Source organism: Benincasa hispida, chromosome 7, assembly GCF_027475165.1.
Source record: "Benincasa hispida cultivar pf3 chromosome 7, pf3_genome.v1.1, whole genome shotgun sequence".
NCBI classification, from domain to species: domain Eukaryota; kingdom Viridiplantae; phylum Streptophyta; class Magnoliopsida; order Cucurbitales; family Cucurbitaceae; genus Benincasa; species Benincasa hispida.
Genome location: NC_143484.1, coordinates 61,428,187 through 61,452,111, shown reverse-complemented (window position 1 = coordinate 61,452,111; position 23,925 = coordinate 61,428,187). Strand labels below are relative to the sequence as shown.

The window sequence follows — 23,925 nt, the reverse complement described above, 5'->3', positions numbered from 1 at the left end:
GATTCGGAAGATTGTGCATCAAGGTGACGTAATAGTCATAAAGATTCCTTAGGAGCACAACGTTATTGATCCATTTACAAAGGCTTTCACGGCTAAAGTGTTCGAGAGTCACCTAGGAAGTCTGGGTCTACGGGACAGGCGACATATTATCTATGGCAAGTGGGAGATGTTACTGGGGTATAGTGTATGCCCTAGTTTATTGTATTTTGTAATTTATTTGTATTGTACATTAGGCTCCTTAAGCTTTAGGACACGTGTGAGATTGTTGGGACTGGTGTCCTAAATCTCTTGTATTCTCGTAGTTTGTAAACATTGTACAAACAAATTGTTATTAATAAAATAATTGTTATTTTATGAGCATACACTCAATCCAACAAACTAAGATATCCTAGGTTATTTTATGTAATTTAAACATGTATGTAGAGACATACGAGTGGATCATGTTTAAATGGTAACCTAAACGGTCTGTAGTATATGCATAAGGTTGGGTACCTTATCCTGATGACACTATGCATACGACTCACTTTGTAGATGTTACAAGTGTTGTAAAGTACTACAAATGATCTGATTCTGATCATTCATGTGGAGACATGTGAGCGGGGGTATTATATATAAAGAGTTTGTATAAGACTGGACCACGAAATGATTAGTCTCATTATATAACACCGTTAATAGTAGAGGCTTACGTTTCACCAAGATGACCATGGGTGACATGACCTGAATCCTGAGTGAGTTGTGAACTCCTGCCTATGAAGGCAGTCTTTTGATTTGTATGGGTGAGAATGGCCAGATGCCAACTCAATATACTTACCATTTGGGGATTCGTTTGATTGGGAAGCTGGGAACACAACTATACAAGAATGATTTACTCATTCCCTGATGTCGAGGTAAATAGATAAATTGCTCCCTTAAGAGCTGATTTTGGGGCTTGAACAATGTGGTCACACCCTCTCCTGGCTCGAGAGGGACTTGGTCATAGTTGGACTATGACTTATTGTTAATTAGAGGGATCAATGGTACTTAAGAAGTTAGATATTGAAGGAAATCGAACATGAGGAATTCTATGAGCAGCGGAATGATTGTTCCAAATTTCAATCGTATTTGAACAACAACAATTACAGTTAAGAAACGTAAACATACAGGATATGCACAATACGAAATTACAACATGCTTTACATAAGATCAAGGGATAGAATTATACATACCTTTGAAGATTCATCTTCAACACTCTTGATCACGAACGCTCGTTCAACCAACAAGACAATAATCACGAACGCTCAAACACTTCGATCGCCACACAGCACAATCACAACAACCACGAACACAATGATCTCCAAGACCACGAACACAACGAACGACCTCCAAAAATCTCGAACTATGTCGAGTTGAGTACGACACCACCACAATGCCTACCTTGGTATTCTCTGTGTGAGAATCTAGAAGTGTGGGCTTTGTGTGGACTTGGTTAGAGGACGAGACCGGAGGCAGAACAATCGTGTAAACAATTTAGCAAGTGGGAGATGACAAGGTCTATCGTATAGATGATGCCCAATCGTTTAACAAATGCTCTACGATCGTTTAGCAAAAGCTCCGCAATCGTTTAGCTAAAGGTCAGCTGAGTGAACTATCGTGTAGTGTCACTAAACGATCACTAGTCTCTCTTCAGCTATCGTTTAGTAAATCTCATTCACTTGACAGCCACCGTGAATCTTTCCGAGAATGGAAAATCTCAATCATCAACTACTAAATTTAGGAATTTTTTTTTCCTTTTATCTCAGGGTTACCATGAAACCACCAATAACCTCTCACTCAATTGGTTATTAGAGAAAAAAAGATAATTATCCAATAATAAATATTATTATAAATATATATGATAACCAACTTACCATACTATATTTATAAACTATAGTTTTAATATTTCATCTCATGAAACATATAAACCACAACTCTTTTTCTATTTCATCGTACTTAATATAAATCTCATTTACATTAATCCTCCACTTGATGTATCTCATACATCACACCGATCATATCATATATAATCGAATTATCTATTGTCAATTTGAACATTTCAAATCAATACCAAGAACTGATTCTCAACTTGAATCCATTGAGCTACCAAGGGAACCTTCTGGACATGTAGCTCGAAGCTCTAACAGTACGTGAATAACCGACTAAACTCTTTAGTCACGGGATCCACCATCTGTTAACTGCTAGGTACTCCACTGATCCCTCTAATGAGTACAGCTGGGCCAATAACCGTTATGCCCTTGTAGTTACATCTAACTTCTTAAGTACCACTGATCCCTCTAATAAACATAAGTCATAGGCCTACTATGACTGAGTCCTCTCTTCCAAAGAGAAGCTATGGCCACTATCTTCAAGCCCCGAAATCAGCCCTTAAGGGAGCAATCTATCTACTTACCCCTCAGGGGTAGGATTGAATTCCCTCTTGTGTAACTGAGTTTCCAGCTCCCAAATCAGACAAGTCCCCAAAAAGGTAGGTATGTTAAGTTGGCAATATGGCCACTCTCACCCATACTAATCAAAGGACTGCCCTCAAAGGCAGGAGTTCCTAAAACACTCAGGATTGAAATCATGTCACCTATGGTCGTTTAGGTGAGATATAAGTCTCCAGTATCAACGGCATTATATATAGAGACTAGTCATCTCGTGGTCCGGTCTTATACAAACTCTTTATATAGGACACCCCCGTTCGCATGTCTCCACATGAATGGTCAGGATCTACCATTTGTAGTAGTTCAAAACATTTGCTAACCTCTACAAAGCAGGCCGTATCCGTAATGTCACCAGGATTAGGTATCCCTCCTTAATCCTTATACTATAGACCTAATTAGGTTATCAATTAAGGCATGATCCACTTGTATATCTCATATACATGCTTAAGTTTACATACAATAACCATGGAGGTTTGTTTTTTGGATATGAGTAAATGCCAGATAAAATAACTCTTATTTTATTCATAACAATTTGAATAAATTACAAACTATGAGACCCCGGGAGAATTAGGACACCAATCCCAACAGATGTAACTATAGGGGAAAAACGGTAATTTTGACCCAGCTGTACTTATGAGTAATTTGTGAAGGGTCATCGCACTGTTGACTAGTTATATCCTATGAAGAAACTTTCTCTCTTGTTGCTATGATAAAATCTTTCTGGATTCTCTTGTCTATTGCAACATATTATGACTATGAGATATGACAAAAGGACATAAAAACTTCCTTTTGAAGAGATAATCTACATGACTCAATTAGAAGGACTCATAGTACAAGGTCAAAGGCAAAGAATTTGCAAGCTCAATCGGTCCATCTATGGTTTGAAACAAGCATTTAGATCTTGGAACATGAGTTTTGACGTTGTGGTCAAAACCTATGGCTTTAATCAAAATGTTGATAAACCTTGTGATTACAAGAAGATCATTAACGGCTCAATAGCTTTCTTGGTGTTGTATGTGGATTATATCCTACTCATTTTGAATGATGTAGGTTTTTTTGACCAAAATTAAGGAATGGTTAGCTGTTTAGTTCCAAATGAAAGATTTGGGTGAAGCTTAGTATGTTCTAGGGATCCAAATTATAAGGGGTTGTAAGAACAAAACACTAGTTTTGTCTCGAGCATCGTATGTCAACAGAATTCTTGTCAAGTATTCGATGCAGAATTCCAAGAAAGGTTTACTACCTTTTAGGCATGGAATTGTTCTTTCTAAGGAACAGTGTCCTAAGACACTTCAAGAGGTTGAGGAGATGAGATGCATTCCTTATGCATCTGTGGTAGGTAGTCTTATGTATGCCATGTTGTGTACTAAGCTTGATATCTGCCATGTCAGGATTGGTCAGTAGATATGGTCCAATCCAAGATTTGATCATTGGACATTGATCAAAGCCATTCTCAAGTATCTTAGAAGAACAAGAAACTATATGCTTGTGTATGGTGTTAAGGATTTGATCCTTATAGGATACAATGACTCTGGTTTTTAGACTGATAAGGATTCTAGGAAATCCACATCAGGATTAGTGTTCACTCTAAATGGAGGAACTATAGTATGATGGAGAATCAAACAAGGATGTATTCTAGATTCCACAATGGAGGAAGAATATATAGCTGCTTGTAAACCTGCTAAGGAAGCTGTGTGGCTAAAAAATTTTCTGGTAGATTTGGAAGTTGTTTCAAACATGACTTTGCCCATCACCCTTTACTGTGATAACAGTGGTGCAGTGACAAACTCCAAGGAGCCTCGTGGTCACAAATGTGGAAAGCATATAGAGCGCAAGTATCATCTAATTAGGGAGATTGTGCAACGAGGAGATGTGATTATCACATATATTATCTTGGAGTACAACGTTGCTGATCCATTTATAAAGGCTCTTACAGCTAAAGATTTTTAGCGTCACCTGGAGAGCATGGGTCTACGAGATATGAGTCACTTAATCTAGGGCAAGTGGAGATGTTATTGGGTATATTTTATGTCCTAGTTTATTGTATTGCATTTGATACTGTACATCCCATTTTTGGTACTTAATACTTTATACTCTACTTATTCATTGTATTGTATTTGATACGTTACAAGCCACTCGTTTTAGGACGAGTGGGAGATTGTTGGAGTTAATGTCGTAAATCGAGTGTTTCTTGTAGTTTGTAAAGACAAATTATATATCTAATAAAATAAGAGGTATTTTATTAATGTTTAGACTACATTAAATCAATTCAATAAACTAAGATCCAAAGTTATTTTATGAAACTTAAACATGTATGTGGAGACATACATGTGGATTACGTTTAAGTGATAACCTAAACGGTCTGTAATAGATGGATAAGGCTGGGTACCTTATCTTGGTGACACTCTGATTACGGCCTGCTTTATAAATGTTACAATTGTTGTAAAGTGTTACAAATGATCTGATCCTGATCGCTCATGTGGAAACATGCGAGCAGAGATATTCTATACAAAGAGTTTGTATAACAACGAACTGCGAAATGAGTAGTCTCTTTATATAAAACCATTGCTAAAATAGACTTACATTTCTCTCGAATGACCATAGGTGACTTGACCTTAATCCTGAATGAGTTGTAAACTCTTATTTATGAGGGCAATCCTTTGATTTGCATGGGTTAGGGTGGCCTTGTTAGCCGACTCAACAAGCCTACCATTTTGGAGACTTGTCCGAGTAGGGAGTTGGGAACACAACTACACATGATGAAATTCACTCCTTTCCTGACCTTAGGGAAAGTAGATAAATTGCTACCTTAATAGCTGATTTCAGGTCTTGAACATTGAGGCTTCAACCTCTCACTGGTCTGAGAGATGTTAGTTTATAATTGGACTATAAACTGTTTGTTCATTAGAGGGATCAATGGTACTTAAGGAGTTAGATGTAACTATAGGGGTAAAACGATATTTTGACCCAGCTATAGTTATGAGCAATTTGTGAAGGGTCGACCTGCTGTTGATTGGTTATATTCGTGGACACAAAAATAAATCTATAATGCAAAGAGTGCAGCTATTGGTCTTTAGTGGAGTGATCGATAGTTAATGAAAATTGATTAATTTAATTAAAGAGTTTAATTAATTAATTTTATATCATTGGAGCTTCTAATCTGTAGATCTATAAGGTTCCCTAGCTTACTAAAGGATATATAAGCAGAATGGTTTGAATTGTTCAAATCAATTGCATATTAATGAGATTAATATAATATGGTTAATTATAGACGTGATCTATAATTAAGTGAGAAAAATATTTGAATAAGATTCAAATATTAAATAGATGTATACATATAAATATGTGATAATTATATGTTGATTAATTCTTTATTAAATATTATTTAATATAGTCATTTAATTGACTAATTAATGGTATATTAATTAATTAATTAATTAATTAATTTTTGAGAAGTAGAGATAAATAAACATGTGATGTTTATTAATTAATTAATTAATTATATATATTAAATTAGATTTAATATATATACGATTATTTAATTATTGGACTAACTAATTAAATAAAAGTTATTAATTAAATTAGAACTAGAGTAGGAATAAGAATGACTAGGAGAAGGGGGTCACCACTCCTCTCTATAAATAGGTCTTCATGGCCCATGTTTGTGACACAGATGAATTGAGAATTATGAATCCTAATTTCCTACTACTTTTCTCAAAATATTTCTTCTTTTTTTCTACTGCTTCTTGTTCTTCTTCTAAGTCTTGGAGACCACACATCCAATTCTTGGGATCCTAGAGAATAACAAGGTTCACTTACAGTGGTATCCCCTTGATCATTGAAGAGATGTTCCGAAGAAGATGTGAGAAAATCGTGAAGAATTTGAAAATCTACAAAGGTAAAGTTTAGCTCTTCCCTCTTTTATTCTCTTAAATGCATGCTAATCTTGATTGTTTATTAATTATGTTATTATTTTTATATAGTATTTTTTATGTAAAATTGAAAACAAAATTGCAAGGCGATCACATGATTCCGCTTGGGATTTGATCCCTTCAGCTAGAAATATGGTGAGAAAAATTTGACTTGATAAGGCTCAACCCAAAAGTACTCCAACATCCACTCATGCCAAAGTCAACCAAGACTCTGAAGTTGAACATGTTGATGAGAGTCTTTATAGAAGTATGATAGGGAGCTTGTTGTATCTAACAGCTAGTCATCCTAACATTGCTTTTGCCTTGGGTGTCTGTGCTTGGTGTTAAGCTAACCCAAGAACCAGCCATATGACCAGCATGAAGAGCATCCTAAAATATGTGCATAGTACGATTGACTATGGTCTTTTGTACACTTTTGATACAAATCCTGTTCTAGTGGGGTATTGCAATGCTAACTAGGCTGGGTGTACTGAAGATAGAAAAAGTACATCAAGTGGATGTTTTCAAACAGAGTTATTCGAGTCCTCCCCATTCTCCCAATTTAGTGAACTTGCATGTTAATTAAGGTAATGCCTTAGCTATACTCACTGAGAATCCCGTGCATGTTTTCGATCTTTTAGAAATTGTTGAAATTTGCCCTCTTGCTATCATGTCGTATGTTGGCTGTCGTGATTGTCCTCCTTCTGATGGTGTTAATGGTTATTTAAATGTGAATTTGTTACCGTCTGTTTCTCTTGAGCATTATCTTGTGTCTTCCCCTTTGCATGTGTTGTCTGGGTCTTACATTGTTTCTGAGAATCCTGGTATGCCTTCTTCTGCTAGTATTAACTCATGTGTGAATATCTCTCCTGGTACTTATATTTCAAGTAAGGTTAAAGAAATTGTTGATCAAGATATTATTGGTGTTTCTTCTACCATTGGTAGCTCTTCTGTTTTAATCTCCCAACCTGTTCATGATTCAAAAGTAAGTGCAAATGATGATATATTCCTACTGATGAAAATGTTGAGCATAATGATCCCATCCCTGCTGACAATAGTACCATTCCTACTGTTGAAAATGTTGGTCGTTCCTCTGTCCCTAGAGAAATTGCTTCCCAAAACCCTAACATTGATGTTGGTCAACATGTGTTTGACAAAGAAATTTCTTCTGATTCTTCTGATGACCATGTTGTGCTTGCTAAACTGGGCAAGCGTAAAAAGAAGAAGATGATCACATTGTCATAGAATCCTGATCCCTCATCCAGAACTCGCTTGAGACTTCCTCCTTCTTCAGAGGAACCTTCTGATCATGTATATGGTGCTCACCCTCACTCATTTTCAGATACAATGGATGTCACTATGGCTGATAACTGGTAGAAATACAAGTTATTAAAGCTCAAATTATTAAAAACAATGGGAGAAAGCGATGGTAAAATAGGCAATATTATGATCGAATGCGATAAACTAAAAGAAAATTGCGATCGCTAATGCTCATCACATAAAAACAGTTAAAATTACATTATTCTATGCAGGTACAATGTGATGGCGCATTTGAGTTTGCGATCCAAGTGCACAATGCAATGGCGCGTTTGAGTTTGCGATCCAAGGGTACCTCAAAGATGATCGCGTAAAAACTTTACATAAAGGCGACAACATAATAAATCATGATGGGACGTAAAGCTGAAAAAGAACAATTCAGAAATACAGTTGAGACTGTTGAAAGACCATACCATTGCAAATACATTGAACTTCTGGTGACTATTAGACGGCGCAACAGGGTATGGAAATTAATGCTACCCAACCACGCAATCATTAGTGAGAAGAACTGCTTTGCCTAGAAGTCTATAAATACCTAATGCTACCAAACTAAAAGAGAGAGCGCGAGGAGGCAAGGCGAAGCCAAGGGAAGGGAATTATTGAGAGGAAATTAATTTTCGGAGAGGTCGAGAGACTGACAAAATTAACAAGAAGGAGAGACACCCAACCCTTCGAGAGCAAGATTCTACAATTCGAGAAAGAGTTAAAGTGATAAGAGCAGTGTAAAAAGCCAGAGAAGCAAGACATTGCTTACTTGGCTTGATACTTTTTACACCATTTATTGCTTTGTACTCAACACTTTGTTTGCAAAAATAGAAACTTCATTTCAATTTATGACCAGTCTCTCCCCACCATGCATGAGTAACTAAATTTGTGAATGGGTTGAGAAGTATTTAGCTGGATGATTTAAGCTATGTACTTTATGCGATCATCTTGTCTTATGTATACTTCATTCATCATTTGGAGTACTTGAGATAGTAGTCTAAAGATAGAATCTATGCTTGAGAGAGTCGGATTAGATCGCATAAGTAAAAGTGTAGACTTAGAAATAAGTTCTATCTACTACATTCCATACACATTGCATGCATCCTAGAAATAGGAAATATGGCATTATGCATTGAGAATTGTAGTGCTTAATATTTGTGTATAGCATGATCGCATGACTTGTACAAAATCTTAAGAAATGCTAGCTAAATCTCTTCTCATCATTGCATACTTGTTACAACAACACCCTTTCATTGCTCCACATTTAATTCCATCACATTAGAAAATCTATGTTAAATCACCATCTACTTCTTTATCACCATCGCAATAGTCTCAGAGAGTTCGTCGCATATCTATTTAGTAATCCCTGCATTCGACCCTGTACTTACCAGGACTCTAAGAAAGCTTATACTTGGGCTTTGTTAGGAAAACTTGCATGATCATCGCATCCACACATCCTTACATCGCAGGATAAATCAACGCATCAATGGCCCTTAAAAGAGTGACTAATAGAACTGGTCATAGAAAGATTCCTCCAGATATTCCTTTGGTTCCCATTAATGGGGTTTCCTTCCACTGTGAAGAGAATGTTCGAAAATAGAAGTATTGTTGGGAATGTTCTAAAACTCGCAATTCGTAATCATGGAAACATATTCTATTTATCAATAAAAGTATTGTTGAAGCATTTATTAAATAAAAGTGTTATTGAAATTGCATTATGTAATAAAATTCTAACAAACCAATCCGTGTCAATAGTATGAATACTATAACTTTATGTAGAGACATAAAAGAGATCAAGTTATAATACATAGCCAAAAAGGTCTATAAGTATATGGATGAGATTGGGTACCTCATCTTGGGGACACTATGGATACGACCTACTTTGTATACTGATACAAACCACGTGATCCCGAAATCGTTCATGTGGAGATATGTGAGTAGAGACATCCTATGCAAAAGAGTTTTGTATAAGACCGGACCATGAAATAGTCACTTTTTCTTTATAACAATCGTTTACTTTTAAAACTGACTATTTCAATTCGATGACCTAGGGCAATTCGATCTTAATCCTGAGCTAACTATGAACTCCTTTTTATTCAAGATTATCCTTTGATCTGTATAGGTAAGAGTAGTTTCACAACACTGCTCAACAAGCTTCCCATTTTGGGATAAGACCGAATAGATAGTTAGGGACATAGTTTTGCAAGATGGAATTCACTTCTACCCGTTTTAGGGCTAGCAGATAGGTTGTTCCCTTAAGTACTGATTCCTGGTCTTGAACAAAAGGGCTCCACCTTCTCATAGCCGAGAGGGACATGATTTATTAGTTAAACTATAAACCAATTATTCAATAGAGGATCGATGTGAGCTTAAGGAGCAAGATATATTTACAGGGGTAAAATGGTAATTATTAACCTAGCTGTAAATACGAACGACTTGTGAAGGATTGACTTACTGATTATGGTTAAATCAAGTGGACAAAAATATATCTACAATGAGGAGAGTGCAAGCATTAAGCTATAGTGGTGTGTCTCGGTGATTAACAAATATTGATTAATTCAGGTTAAAGAGTTTAACTGATTAATCTCAAATAATTGAAGCTCATGATCTGTAGGGCCTTAAGGTCCCTCTACTAGCTCGTAAAAGATTAAACCTTGGATTAGAAAATTGAGCAAATTTGAAGTTTTCAAATTTGGAATTAGGGTTTAAATTTGAAATGTTTAAATTCAATTTAGGGTTTGGATAATTATATTTGATATAATTAAACATTTAAATTTATGAAATTAAACGTAATTTGAAAGTTTAAAATATTTAAATATTGATCACATGAATAGGATTCATGTTTGAACTAGATGTTTCATTAATTTAATATTTAATATTAAATTATTAATTAATTAAATTTATTTAATAAATTATTTAAATTAAATCAAAATTCAAATTTAGAAAAATCATTTTTTTAGAAAAATGAATTTTAGTTTAATTTAATTAAGTTAAATTAAATTAAATTTGAAAATTTAGTGAAAATATCTATCTTTTGAATAATTAAGTAGATTTTTCCACATTTTCACACCTATCCATTAAACTCAAATGGAGTTTGAAGTGTCAATATGCTGAGACATAGTGCTTGCATGGATCGACTTAATAAAAGCTTCAAAATTTTGAGAATTGAGGATGATGCAAGTGGATTTTCACATAAATTTTTTAGACTCCTCAAACACTCTTACTCTCTATTTCAATTAAGCTCTATTGAGAGTTTCCACCACTCAATTCAAGGCTGAGATTAGTAGAGAAGCTCCTCTTGGTGGTCTACTAATGATTTGGAGATCAAATTTGTAAAGTTCAGCTAGGATCAAGAGTGATTCTACAAAGGTATAAACATATAAAACCCTCTTTTTATGAAAATTGTTTTAAGCATGCTTTTAAACTCAAATTAAGTGTAATTAGAGTACTTAATGATTTTGTTTGCTTCCACTTTATGTATGTTTTCTCTATCAAGTATGTCATTTGAAGAAGAATTGCTGATGAACAGACTATATCTAACAAGACTCAGTCCTGTATGGCTATCATGGAACTTATTAATCAAGCTGGTTTAATGAAGATGGTTACTCAGCTTTGGCCATTTTATCCTCAACTTATTCGTGAGTTCTTCATTGATTTTTCTAATTCTTTGTAGTTATGAATACAGAAAGGTGCATGTTAGAGGTATCTGCTTTACTATATCTCTTAAAGTTATCAATTAATTTATTGGTCGTGATGATAGTCCCACTCTTGGTGCTTCATATCCTTCGACTGAAACCTTGGTGTCTGAGTTAACCGGAGGAACCTACACTTCTTGGCCTTGATCTGCTTAACTGTTTCTGCCACATCAAGTGTCAAATATTCTATTCTCCATAAAATCGGTATAGCAAATTGGTGTCCCTCCACACATGGTTCTGGGGTATCTTCTACTCTTGCCAGCTTGCTTTATCAAATTGGAACAGGTTCCCGATTTAATTTTAGTGTTTTTGTCTACAATCAAGTGTTGGGACATGTTGAATCCTTCGCTATCAAACTACCTATTTGCTTTCCACGTCTTCTGTGTGGTATAATGCTTACTCAGTGCCCCACCATTCTTACTTCATTCGATGCTCCTGGTCCTGCTGCCAAGTGTATCAACTTAAGCTACAAACTTTTTCAAATCTCCCATGTGCCTGATATTATGAATATTATTTATCCACCCAAGACCGTTGACATACATGTACTTGATGATCTTCGCGCCCCTGAAGGTGGTTTGTTGGTTCGCACTGATCTTGGAACTTATATTTTACAAGTGTTGACCTCTGAATCACGGACCTTGAGTAGCATCATCCGATCTCTTACTGATCGTCGGGCGTCGTGGATACTCTAGTTCAATTGTTGAGTTTATCCTTGCCTCTAGATGAAGCTTCATCTATTTCACATCATTCTTTATCTCCACATGTTTAATTTTCTTCTTATGGCAATCAAGGGGGAGTGGTGGTTGGCTTATGTGTTGATATATTGTTTTGTTGGTTTGGCTGTTGGTTTTGGTGTATGAGTTGGTTTATTTTTGTTGGTTGGTCTGCATTTTTTTTTGTCATTACATGATTGCCAATAAAGAAAATGATTTCTGCCAAAGGGGGAACTTGTTATTATTTTATTAACATGTAAATTTTCTTTTATTTGAATGATTGATCTTTTCCTGTTATCTTCAGGTTAGACCATTTGGTTTTGCTTTTGGAATGTTTTGTTGCTTACCTTTTTGGTATTGATGCTGGTTACCTTATTTGTCTCTTCCTTTTAGAAGTTGTTATAAAAGAAAGTTTTTAAAAACAGATTAAAGATAGGTTTTTGATCGACAAAATTTTGTATCTTGGTGTGCGACTGTTGCAGAAAGAAGAAGAAAAAAACGGTGCTGATTTTTCATAGATTGTGTGTGATTCTTGAAAAGAAGCATTAAGTTTAGAGGGAGCCTAAACGTACAAGATCGATCAAGCTGAAAGCTTCTGACTTAGGGAAGTCTGAGTTGTTAGAAGATCTTGAGATAGGTGATATCAAGTTTAGGAGGAGTCTAAACTAAATAATTATCTAAGGTTTACTGTAATACTTGATAGTAGTTCTATCAGATAAGTGGACTTTCTTGTAAACCTTTTGAGTATTATTTTCTTTTCAATTGGGCCTTGGACCCCTAGATATAGGTAAAGTTATACAGAACTAGGTTAACATATTGTGTGTTATTTCTTTTCCTACTTATCTTTGTGTTGGTCACATTATTAGCATCATTATGTTCATCAACACTCATTTTATTTTGATTGCGTGTACTTCTTTTTCAGATATATTAAAAGAGGAATATGAAAGATGTGAAGGCAATATCGAAGAAAGAGGTATGATTAAAGGGCAATATTGTCACATATTTTAAAAACGAAAGGATATAATAGACACAAAAATATATACTATTATAAGGCTAATGTTCATTGAGGGGAAACCAAAGCTAAGTTTTGTGTAAGCCACTAATTAATGGATGACAGATTTGTGAATCAGATTTTGACAAAGACATATAAAAAAATTCCACTCTTAAAAGCAGAATATTGTCAGAACAATCAAAGTTTTGGAAACATAATTATTTTCAATCAAATCTAATTTATGTTTTTCCCCTAGTTTTCTATATCTTTAAGTTAGTTTTGAATCAATCATATCTTATCCCATTGATATTTTTGGGCTAAACAAAATTAGATCATTTTTTAAAAAAAGTCTAAACATAATTGTCTTTTGGAAATGTTCATTTCTAAAAATTGACAGAATCTACCAATATTTTCTACATCTAAAATACCCAAATTTAGAATATAGTATCTTATAATAATTAAAGATTGTCAAATAATGATGATATCAAAACAACAATATATCAAATAATATTTAAATTCAAACTAACCTAAACTTAGAGATGGAAAATCTTTAGACAACAAATAATTTTACTAGCAAAACTTATAACTACTAAAAAAAATAAAAAATTTAAAACCAATAAGAAAAAAAAATAATGAATAAAATCCAAGGTTGAAAAGAAAATGGCATAGGTAAATATCATGTATTTGAAGACGTGAGAAAATATGCAACTACTTCCATCTATTTGCTAACGTAAATACACTTTAATATAATTTGATATTAAACTGTTGAAATTAATATTAACATTTCATTCACGTTAAGAGCATGTAATTCATATATCAAAAAAAGAAAAACACACATAATTTTCTAATCTAATCCTCATCGAAAATTCGTAAACTCAATCAGAAACGAATATTGTGCATTTGAGAAAAAAAATATATGACTTGAGATTTTCAACCATAGGCATGCAAGTATGATTTGAGATTAAACCGTTGTAATTAATATTAATTAGACATGCAATTTCATCAAGAATATATAATCGTATGTCAAAAACACACATGCACAATTTTCATCACTAGAAATCATGAATTCAAGGATGAGAAAATACATTATTTCTTTTTTTTAAAAAAAAAGATTCGAGATTTCCCACCATAATCACGCAAGCATGATTCTCTAAAATTTCGAAAGTACAAAGAGTTCGTTGCTCTAAAACTTAGTTTCCTTTATTAAAATATTTAAAAACAAGTTTTTTCTTTAACTTCTTTATATCCATCTCCATCGTTTTTATCTTCAAGCTTTGATCTCAATACACCTATTTCCTTTATAAAAACAAAAGTGTATCTTTTTCCAACAATAAGAAAAGTATTAATGGAAATAAGATCATGTAAAAGTTTAATGAAATTCAATTCGAAAGTTGGAGCATGGTGAAAGTGATAGTTGCTCGATTGTGTCTTCATGCACCAATTTTCTTCTCTTTTTCCCCATATCTCAGACTTCGCAAGTATTAATGTTGGTTTGCTTTATTCTATTTTGCTCTTTGTACACCATCTGACATTACAAAATATTAGAATTTGTTAATTTGTTGTACTCTAACTATTAAGTTTGTTAATTTGTTGTACTCTAACTACTTTGACTAGAGTTAATTTTAACTCTTACTCTAACTAGAGTTAGTTTTATTTATTTTGTATCTTATATATATACCCACCTATACACTTCAATAAAGAGATGAGAGAATTATTTTTTATCAAAAGACTCAAGGCTTCAATATGGTATCAGAAGTGAAATGTAAGATCTTTTCTTGAGTTTTTTCCGTAAGATCTTTTCTTGAGTTTTTTCCGTATCCCCCCTTCGATTCTTCTCGCACCTCCTTCAACGGTGAACTTCCCACTTTCCATTTTCCTTCTTCCTTAGAGCTCTCTGCCATGGTCGGTGAAGACCCGATCCCCTCTCCACGAAATCCTAACGTTCCCACCACCTCTTCTACCTTTGACTCCTCACCAATACCGCTTAATCCTACCATTCTTGAACAATACACCAACCCCTATTTTCTTCACCATTCCGACAGTACCAATCTGATTCTTGTATCCAATTTACTCACTGAAACAAATTATACATCTTGGAGTCAAGCAATGGTCACTGGTCTCACCGTGAAGAACAAATTGGGATTTATTGATGGATTTATTCCACGTCCAATAGGTGATTTGCTCAGTTCTTGGATTATCTGCAATGGTGTAGTCACTACTTGGATCCCATCAACTTCACTGATTCTGCTCGTGAAATATGGGTTGACCTTCAAGAATGATATCAATGCAAGAATTGTCCAATAATCTTCCAACTTCGACGTGAGTTATCAAATCTTTCTCAAGATCAAACTTCTATAACTGCTTATTATGCAAAATTGAAAGCTCTCTAGAATGAATTAGCTTCTTACCGGCCAGTGTGTTCATATGGTCGTTGTACCTGTAGTGGTGTCAAAGATCTTGTTCGATACTTTCAAACTGAATACGTAATGACCTTTCTCATGGGTCTCAATGATTATTTTAGTCAAATTCAAGCCCGGTTACTACTAATGGAACCTAAACCAACCATCAATCGAGCATTTTCCTTGATTATTCAAGAGGCAAAACAACGTGTAATCTCATCCTCTGCCGTGAAACCTTCCATTTCTTCCACCACTGCCCTCATAGTCAAGAACTCTTCAATAGCCAATGGCACTACCACTAATTCATCCAATCAATCAAATACATCCAAGAAGAAAGATAAACATGTTTGTTCTCGTTGCAACATTTATGGCCACACTATCGACCGTTGCTATAAGCTTCATGGCTATCCACCCGGCCATCGACTTCATCAGAAAAATCCTTCATCCGAGAAGGCAACCCCATCTGATTCACTCTCTTCTTTGATTTCTGAACAGTGTCAGGGGTTATTGTCATTATTACAGTCTTATTTAGCCAAGACCAAGACTAAAAATGAATCAACTGCCACTACCTCACATGTTGCAGGTATCTGTCCCAACTCCCATGATTCTCTTATTACATCTGGTGCCTGGTTTTTAGACTTTGGAGCAACAACTCACATATGTTATCAAGAGGATGCTTTTATATCTCTTATGCCTGTTACAAATGCTTTAGTTTCTTTGCCAAATAAGTCTAAGATTGTTGTTCAATATATGGGAAATGTGAAGTTATCTTCTAACTTTATCCTTCAAGATGTTCTGTTCATACCTGATTTCTCCTTCAACTTGATATCTATCAGTGCTCTCACTAAACAATTACCTATTGTTGTCAAATTTGTTGAATCTTCTTGTGTGATTCAGGACAAGTTATCTTTGAGGATGATTGGTAGGGTTAGCTTATGGCAAGGTCTTTACCTATTTCATGTTGAACAACAAGATAGACAGATTTCTACAGATGCTGTTGTCTGTAATACATCTCATTGTTCAGCTTTTATTTGGCATGATAGACTTGGACATCCTTCTCACAAATACTTGATTGCTTTAAAGAACTTGATATCTGTTGATTCTTTTAGACTTTCTACACATGAACCTTGTTTGATTTGTCCTTTAGCAAAGCAAAATGGTTGAGTTTCCATTGTAATCAACATTTAGCAAATAAAATGTTTGAATTGATCCATTGTGACACCTAGGGCCTTTACCCCATTTCCATACATGCTGGCTGTCGTTATTATTATTATTATTTTTTTTACTATTGTTGATGACTTTTCAAGATATACATGGGTTTTCTTAATGAAGAACAAGTCTGATGTCTTGAAGATTATTCCACAATTTTTTGCTTTAGTTGAAACTCAGTATGAAAACAAGGTAAAATGGTTTAGGTCAGACAATGCTCCTGAGTTATCCTTTCAAGATTTCTTTTCATTCAAAGGTGTTGTTCATCAATTTTCATGTGTAGAACGGCCTGAACAAAACTCAGTGGTTGAAAGAAACATCAACACCTATTAAATGTGGCTAGAGCCTTGATGTTCCAATCCCGAGTTCCCTTTCAGTTTTGGGGTGAATGCTTATTGACAACTGCATTTTTTTATTAACAAAACTCCTTCCCCTGTTTTAGACTGGAATACCCTCTATTTTCATATCCACCAATCACATGTTGATTATTTAATGCTTCGAGTGTTTGATTGCCTTTGTTTTGCTGCTTTTCTGCCTTCCCACGGATCTAAATTTTATCCACAAGCTATTCCATCGATTTTCATGGGATATCCTCCTAGAATGAAAGGATACAAGCTGTATGATATTGAAAACTGGAAGTTTTTTTTTTTTTTTGTCTCAAGAGATGTGTTTTTCCATGAAATTATATACCCTTTTCACAAAATCACACATCAAGACCATTTTTTTTTTTATTTCCCGACCTTGTCATACCTGTATCCTTTGATTATTCTGGTAGTTATACAACCCATACTCCAGCAGCTAATGAACATAACCACATAGCTGATACATGCCCCAACCACTTCCTTAATTCTGACATGGATGTGCCCCATTCATTTCCTGTTCAGACTAACAACTCTCCCTCAACCTACAGCCTTTTTTCTACATAGGCCCCAACTATTCTAGCCCCAATCTCACCTCTTGAACAAAACCAAATTTCACCAGGTATGCCCTCACAAGTTCTCAACAAATAACCAGTCATTCTTAGACGTTCTACTCAAGCCACTAACCCTTCTTCATACCTAAAAGACTACTGCTGCAGTCTCCTACAAGCTCAACCACTTACCTCTTCAACAACAAAATTTCCTATACATAAATAACTTGGGTATGAAAACCTGACTTCTGATTACAAGCACTTTGCTTTATCAGTCTCCTATGTTTTTTTAGCCTGATTTTTACCGCTAAGGTGTTCCTCATGAACATTGGCGCAAGGCAATGACTGAAGAACTCACAGCCATGGAAACAAACAACACTTGGTCTGTTGTCCCTTTTTCAGTTAACAAACATTCCATTGGTTGCAAATGGGTTTATAAAGTCAAGTTTAAAGTAGATGGAACCATTGAAAGATACAAGGCTCTCCTGGTTGCAAAAGGGTATACCAAACAAGAGGGGCTCGATTATATTGAAACCTTTTCCCCGGTAGCAAAACTTGTAACTATCAAAGTTTTGCTAACCTCGCTGCCTCTCTCAACTGGCCATTAGTCCAACTCGATGTGAACAATGCATTCTTACATGGTGATCTCCTTGAAGAGGTGTATATGGATCTTCCTTTGGGCTACAAGCATAATCTTGTTACATCTAAAGGCGAAAAACTTGTATGCAAACTTCACAAATCAATCTACGGGTTGAAACAAGCCTCACGTCAATGGTTTGATAAGTTTTCTCATGCTATTTTACAACTTGGCTTCAAATAATCCAAGAATGATTATTCTCTTTTTGTTCGTGGTAGTGGCACTTCTTTCATTGCACTTTTGGTTTATATAGATGATATTATCATCACAGATGCGTTTACTGATTAGATAACTTGTTTAAAACAACTGTTGAATGCCAAGTTCAGGTTAAAGGATTTGGGTTCCCTGCGCTATTTCCTTGGGTTAGAGATTGCTCGTTCAGCAAAAGGCATATTCTTGTCCCAAAGGAACTATACACTGCATCTATTAGAAGATTTCAATTTTTTGGCAGCCAAGCCATCTTCTGTCCCTATGGATCCTAATGTAAAGTTGCGCATTGATGAAAGTACATTGTTGGAAGATCCAAGTTTGTATCATAGATTGATTTAGAAGCTCTTCTACTTGACCATATCTCGACTTGACATCACGTTTGCTATCCACAAACTTAGCCAATTTTTTGCTAAGCCAAGACAGTCTCATCTACATGTTGTCCACACTCTTTTGCGATATCTCAAGTCGTCTCCTGGTCAAGACATATTTTTACAAGCTTCTTCTTCATTTCACTTGAAGGCTTTCTCTAATGCTAATTAGGCCTCGTGACCTGATTCACGAAAATCTACTACAGGTTTTTGCGTTTTTCTTGGAGATTCTCTTGTCTCTTGGAAAGCCAAGAAACAAAGCATTGTTTCCCGATCTTCTGTTGAGGCAGAATACCGTGCATTGGCTGCCACAACTACTGAGCTATTTTGGCTACATCAGCTACTATCCGACTTACACATAGCTTCAAATCCACCAACTCTAATATTTTGTGACAATGATGCTACTATTCATATAGAAACTAATCAAATGTTTCATGAACGTACGAAACACATTGAACTAGATTGTCATTCCATTCGTGATCTTGTTGCCAAAGGAATGGTGAAGCTCATGCCAATTCAGAATTCTTCCCAGCTAGCAGACCTCTTTACAAAATCCCTTTCTCCTTCTGTTTTTCTTCCTCTACTGTCCAAGATGGGTGTCATTAACTTCCTTATTCCATCTTGAGAGGGAGTATTAGAGTTTGTTAATTTGTTGTACTTTAGCTATTAGAGTTTATTAATTTATTGTACTCTAACTACTTTTACTAGAGTTAGTTTTAACTCTAACTACTCTGACTAGAGTTAGTTTTATTTCTTTTGTATCTCATATATATACCCACATGTACACTTCAATAAAGAGATGAGGAAATTATATTTTATCAAAAGACTCAAGGCTTCAATACAAAATTTAAATAAGTGATGTGTTTGAACTTGACATGACAAATGGTATGAATTTAAATGAATTTTTGATAAAGGATGTATTTCATATTTCTTCTTCTTCCATCGAATTACAACAGAGAAAACATATGGAAGAGTAAGTTCTGTAGTTTGTGATTTTCACCATGTATTAAAGAGAAGCCACCAATCAAATAGATACAATGAAAAGCATACTAAAGACAAAAAAAAAAAAAAAAGACATCATAAGGGTAGTCTAACACTCTGACCAACTCTATGAAGAGACATGACAATACAAACACAATAAACAAGGAACATAGGCTAGGTACGGACAGCCAGGCTGGAGTGAACTGCAACATCCCCCCTCAAACGAGTGCCAATGAAAGAGAGGCCGATTTTGTCTCAAAGATAATTGAACCGAAAGACATGGAGAGTCTTAGTGAGACAATCAGCAAGCTGGTCGATCGAAGGAACATATCGAATATCAAGCTGACGATCTAAACCTTGATCATGAACAAAATGAATGTCAATTTCAATAAGCTTGGTGCGAGCATGAGTAATCGGATTACGAGCAAGAGCAGTAGCATTAAGATTGTCGCATCATGTGATAGGCAGGGCAACAAGAGGAATAGAAAGTTCAATAAGCAAAGACTTTATCCAAGCAAGTTCACATGCGACATGAGCAAGTGCTCTATATTCCAATTCAGTGCTTGAATGAGCAACCACCTGTTGTTTCTTGGAAGACCAAGAGATGAGCGATGAGCCAAAAAAAAAGTACAGAAACCACGAACGGACTTGTGATCAATGTTGTAGGCAGCCCAGTAAATGTGGAAGTGGGTTAAAGATGTAGGCCAAGAGAAGTCGTGCCTTGTAGATAACGAAGAATTCCACCCGATCTTACCCCTGAAATGGGAGGCTTATTGAGCCAGCGATGATGAGTTACCCTTACCTATGTAGATCTAAGGATAATTCCAAGTGAACAGGAGTTCATAGTTAGCTCAGGATTAAGATTAAGTTACCTAGGTCATCAATTAACGAAATAATCAGTTTTATACATATAATGGCATTTAGAACGTAAAAAGTGTCTATTTCATGGTTCAGTCTTATGCAAACTCATTGCATAGGATGCCCCCACTCATAAATCTCTATATGAACGATTCAGGATCACATCGTTACTACAAAGTGGGCCGCATTCATAGTGTCCCCAGAACAAGGCGCCCAACCTTATTCATATACCATAGACCATTTTGGCTAAATATTTGAACTTGATCCACCTTTATGTCATTACATAAAATTCAAACTACATTAAATAGCTCAGGACCTTAGTTTATTGGATTCAAGATTACAATTTCAATAACAACTTTATCGAAAAATAAAACAGAATATGTTTATTAATTTACAAACTATGAGTTTTAGGACATAAAATCCAACAGATTAGAATGCTCTTATCCATTGCCACCTTTTATGACTATGAAATTTGGCAGATGGATGTCAAGACAACCTTTCTAAATGGCGATCTTGAAGAGAGTATCTATATGGCTCAACCAGATGGGTTTATTGCATAGGGTCAAGAACAAAGGTTTGTAAGTTTCAAAATTTTATTTATGGGTTGAAACAAGCTTCTAGATCTTGGAAAATAAGATTTGATACTGCGATCAAATCTTATGGCTTTGGACAGAATGTTGACGAGCCTTGTGTTTATAAGAAGATCGTCAATTCTACTATAGCGTTCTTAGTTTTATATGTTGACGATATTCTACTCATTGGGAATGAAGTAGGTTACCTAACTGACATCAAGAGATGGCTAGTAACGTAGTTCCAAGTGAAAGATTTAGGAAATGCGTAGTATGTTCTCGAGATTCAGATTATACAGAACCGCAAGAACAGAACACTAGCCATGTCTCAAGCAACTTATATAGACAAAATGTTGTCTAGGTATAAAATACAGAATTCCAAAAGAGGTTTGTTATCTTACAAATATGGAATTCATTTGTCAAAGGATCAATGTCCTAAGACACCTCAAGAGGTTGAGGATATGAGACGCATTCACTATGCTTCTGCAGTAGGGAGCCTGATGTATGCAATATTATGTACTAGAGCTGACATATGCTACGCAGTAGGGATAGTCAGTAGGTATCAGTCTAATCCTGGATATGATCATTGGACTGCCGTTAAAAATATCCTCAAGTATCTTAGGAGAACGAGAAACTACATGCTTGTGTATGGTACTAAGGATTTGATCCTTACTGGATACACTGGCTTTGATTTTCAAACCGATAAAGATGCAAGAGAATCTACATCGGGATCAATATTCATTCTTAATGGAGGAGCAGTAGTGTGGAGAAGTGTGAAGCAAAACTGTATTGCGGACTCCACAATGGAAGCTGAATACGTAGCTGTATGTGAAGCAGCAAAGGAAGCAGTATGGTTGAGAAAATTCTTGACAGATTTGGAAGTCGTTCCAAATATACATCTGTCTATCACACTATATTGTGATAATAGTAGTGCAGTTGCAAATTCAAGAGAACCAAGAAGCCACAAGCACAGAAAGCATATTGAGCGTAAATACCATCTGATCCGGGAGATTATACATCATGGAGACATCATAGTGACCCAGATATCTTCTGAGCAAAACATTGCTCAACCTTTTACAAAGGCCCTCACGGCTAAAGTGTTTGAAGTCACCTACAGAGTCTAGGTCTACGAAGTTTGTAAACTAGGATAAGTGGGAGAAATTTTGGGTATATGCCCTAGTTTATTGTATTCATATGTTTATTGTACTCATATGTTTCTCACTTAAATTCAACATTGTGATACTCCACTAGGAGTTTTAGTCCAAGTGGGAGTTTGTTGGATTTTATATCCTAAAACTCGTAATTTGTAAATTAATAAAGATATTCTGTTTTGTTTTTCAATAAAGTTGTTATTGAAATTGTAATCTTGAATCCAATAAACTAAGGTCCTGAGGCTATTTAATGTAGTTTGAACTTTATGTAGTGACATAGATGTGGATCAAGTTCAAATATATAGCCAAAATAGTCTATAGTATATGAATAAGGTTGGGTACCTTATTCTGGGGACACTATGGATGCGGCCCATTTTGTAGTTAGTACAAACGATGTGATCCTAAATCGTTCATGTGGAGACATGAAAGTGGGGGCATCCTATGTAAAGAGTTTACATAAGATTGAACCATGAAATAGTCACTTTTTTACGTTCTAAATGCCGTTTTATGTATAAGACTGACTATTTCGTTAATTGACGACCTAGGTAACTTAATCTTAATCCTGAGCTAACTATGAAATCCTATTCACTCAAAATTATCCTTAGATCTGCATAGGTGAGGGCAGCTCATTATCGCTGGCCCAATAAGCCTCCCATTTCAGGGGTAAGATCAGGTGGATAGCTGGGAACATAGGGTGCAAGATGAAATTCACTTCTACCCGTTATAGGGATAGTCGATAGGTTGTTCCATTTAGTACTGAATCCAGGTCTTGAACAAGGGACCCCACCTTGTCCTTGGCCCGAGAGGGATTCGGTTTATAGGTTGGACCTTAAACCAATTATTCATTAGAGGATCAGTAGAACTTAAGAAACAAGATGTAGTCTCGGGGGTGAAATGATTTTTATGACCCAGTTGAGTTTACGAACAACCTGTGAAGGATTAGCTTACTAATTATGGTTATATCAAATGGATACAAATATATCTATAGTGAGGGGAGTGCAACTACAGGACTATAGTGGAATGCCCGTTAGTTAACGAATGTTGATTAGTTCTGTCTAAAAGAGTTTTAGCCAGCTAGTCTCGGATCGTTGGAGCCCATGATCTATAGGTTTATTAGGTTCCCCTACTAGCTCATATGGAATAAACTTAGAACAGTATGATAGAATAATTCGAATTGTTCGAATTAGGTGAAGAGAGAGAAACCGACAAGTATATGTGATATAGTGGTCGAGTTTTCAGTTTAGAGATACAACTTTAATATTTAAATGTGATTTAAATATCAAGAATATGAATACGTTCATGTTCAAAAGCTCGAAAATAATGGAAATGGTCAAAGATGTAAAAAGTCAAAGAGTTGACTTTCGACTTTGAAAAGTCAAACTTTGACCAACCTTATATTCAAATGTGATTTGAATTTTGAGAAAATGAATGTGGATTCATGCTCGGGGGGTCAAAATTAGTCAACACGGAAAAAATCATAAAAAGTCAAAATGTTGACTTTTTGGTCAAAGTTTGACTTTAACAAAATGACTATTTTGCCCTTTGACTAAAGTTAGTGGGAA

The 23,925-nt window shown here is 35.3% G+C and overlaps 1 protein-coding gene across 1 annotated transcript; it reads left to right on the top strand.

The window, feature by feature from the left end:
- Positions 1-15,557: 15,557 nt before the first annotated feature.
- On the top strand, positions 15,558-16,634 carry LOC150035312 (uncharacterized). Its single transcript, XM_090315304.1, has one exon. The coding sequence runs from the start codon at positions 15,558-15,560 to the stop codon at positions 16,632-16,634; it is 1,077 nt and encodes a 358-aa protein (XP_090171430.1).
- The last annotated feature ends 7,291 nt before the right edge of the window (positions 16,635-23,925 follow it).

Coding starts and splice junctions, on each gene's coding strand:
- LOC150035312 (XM_090315304.1), top strand. CDS start 15,558: ATGACCTTTCTCATGGGTCTCAATGATTATTTTAGTCAAATTCAAGCC.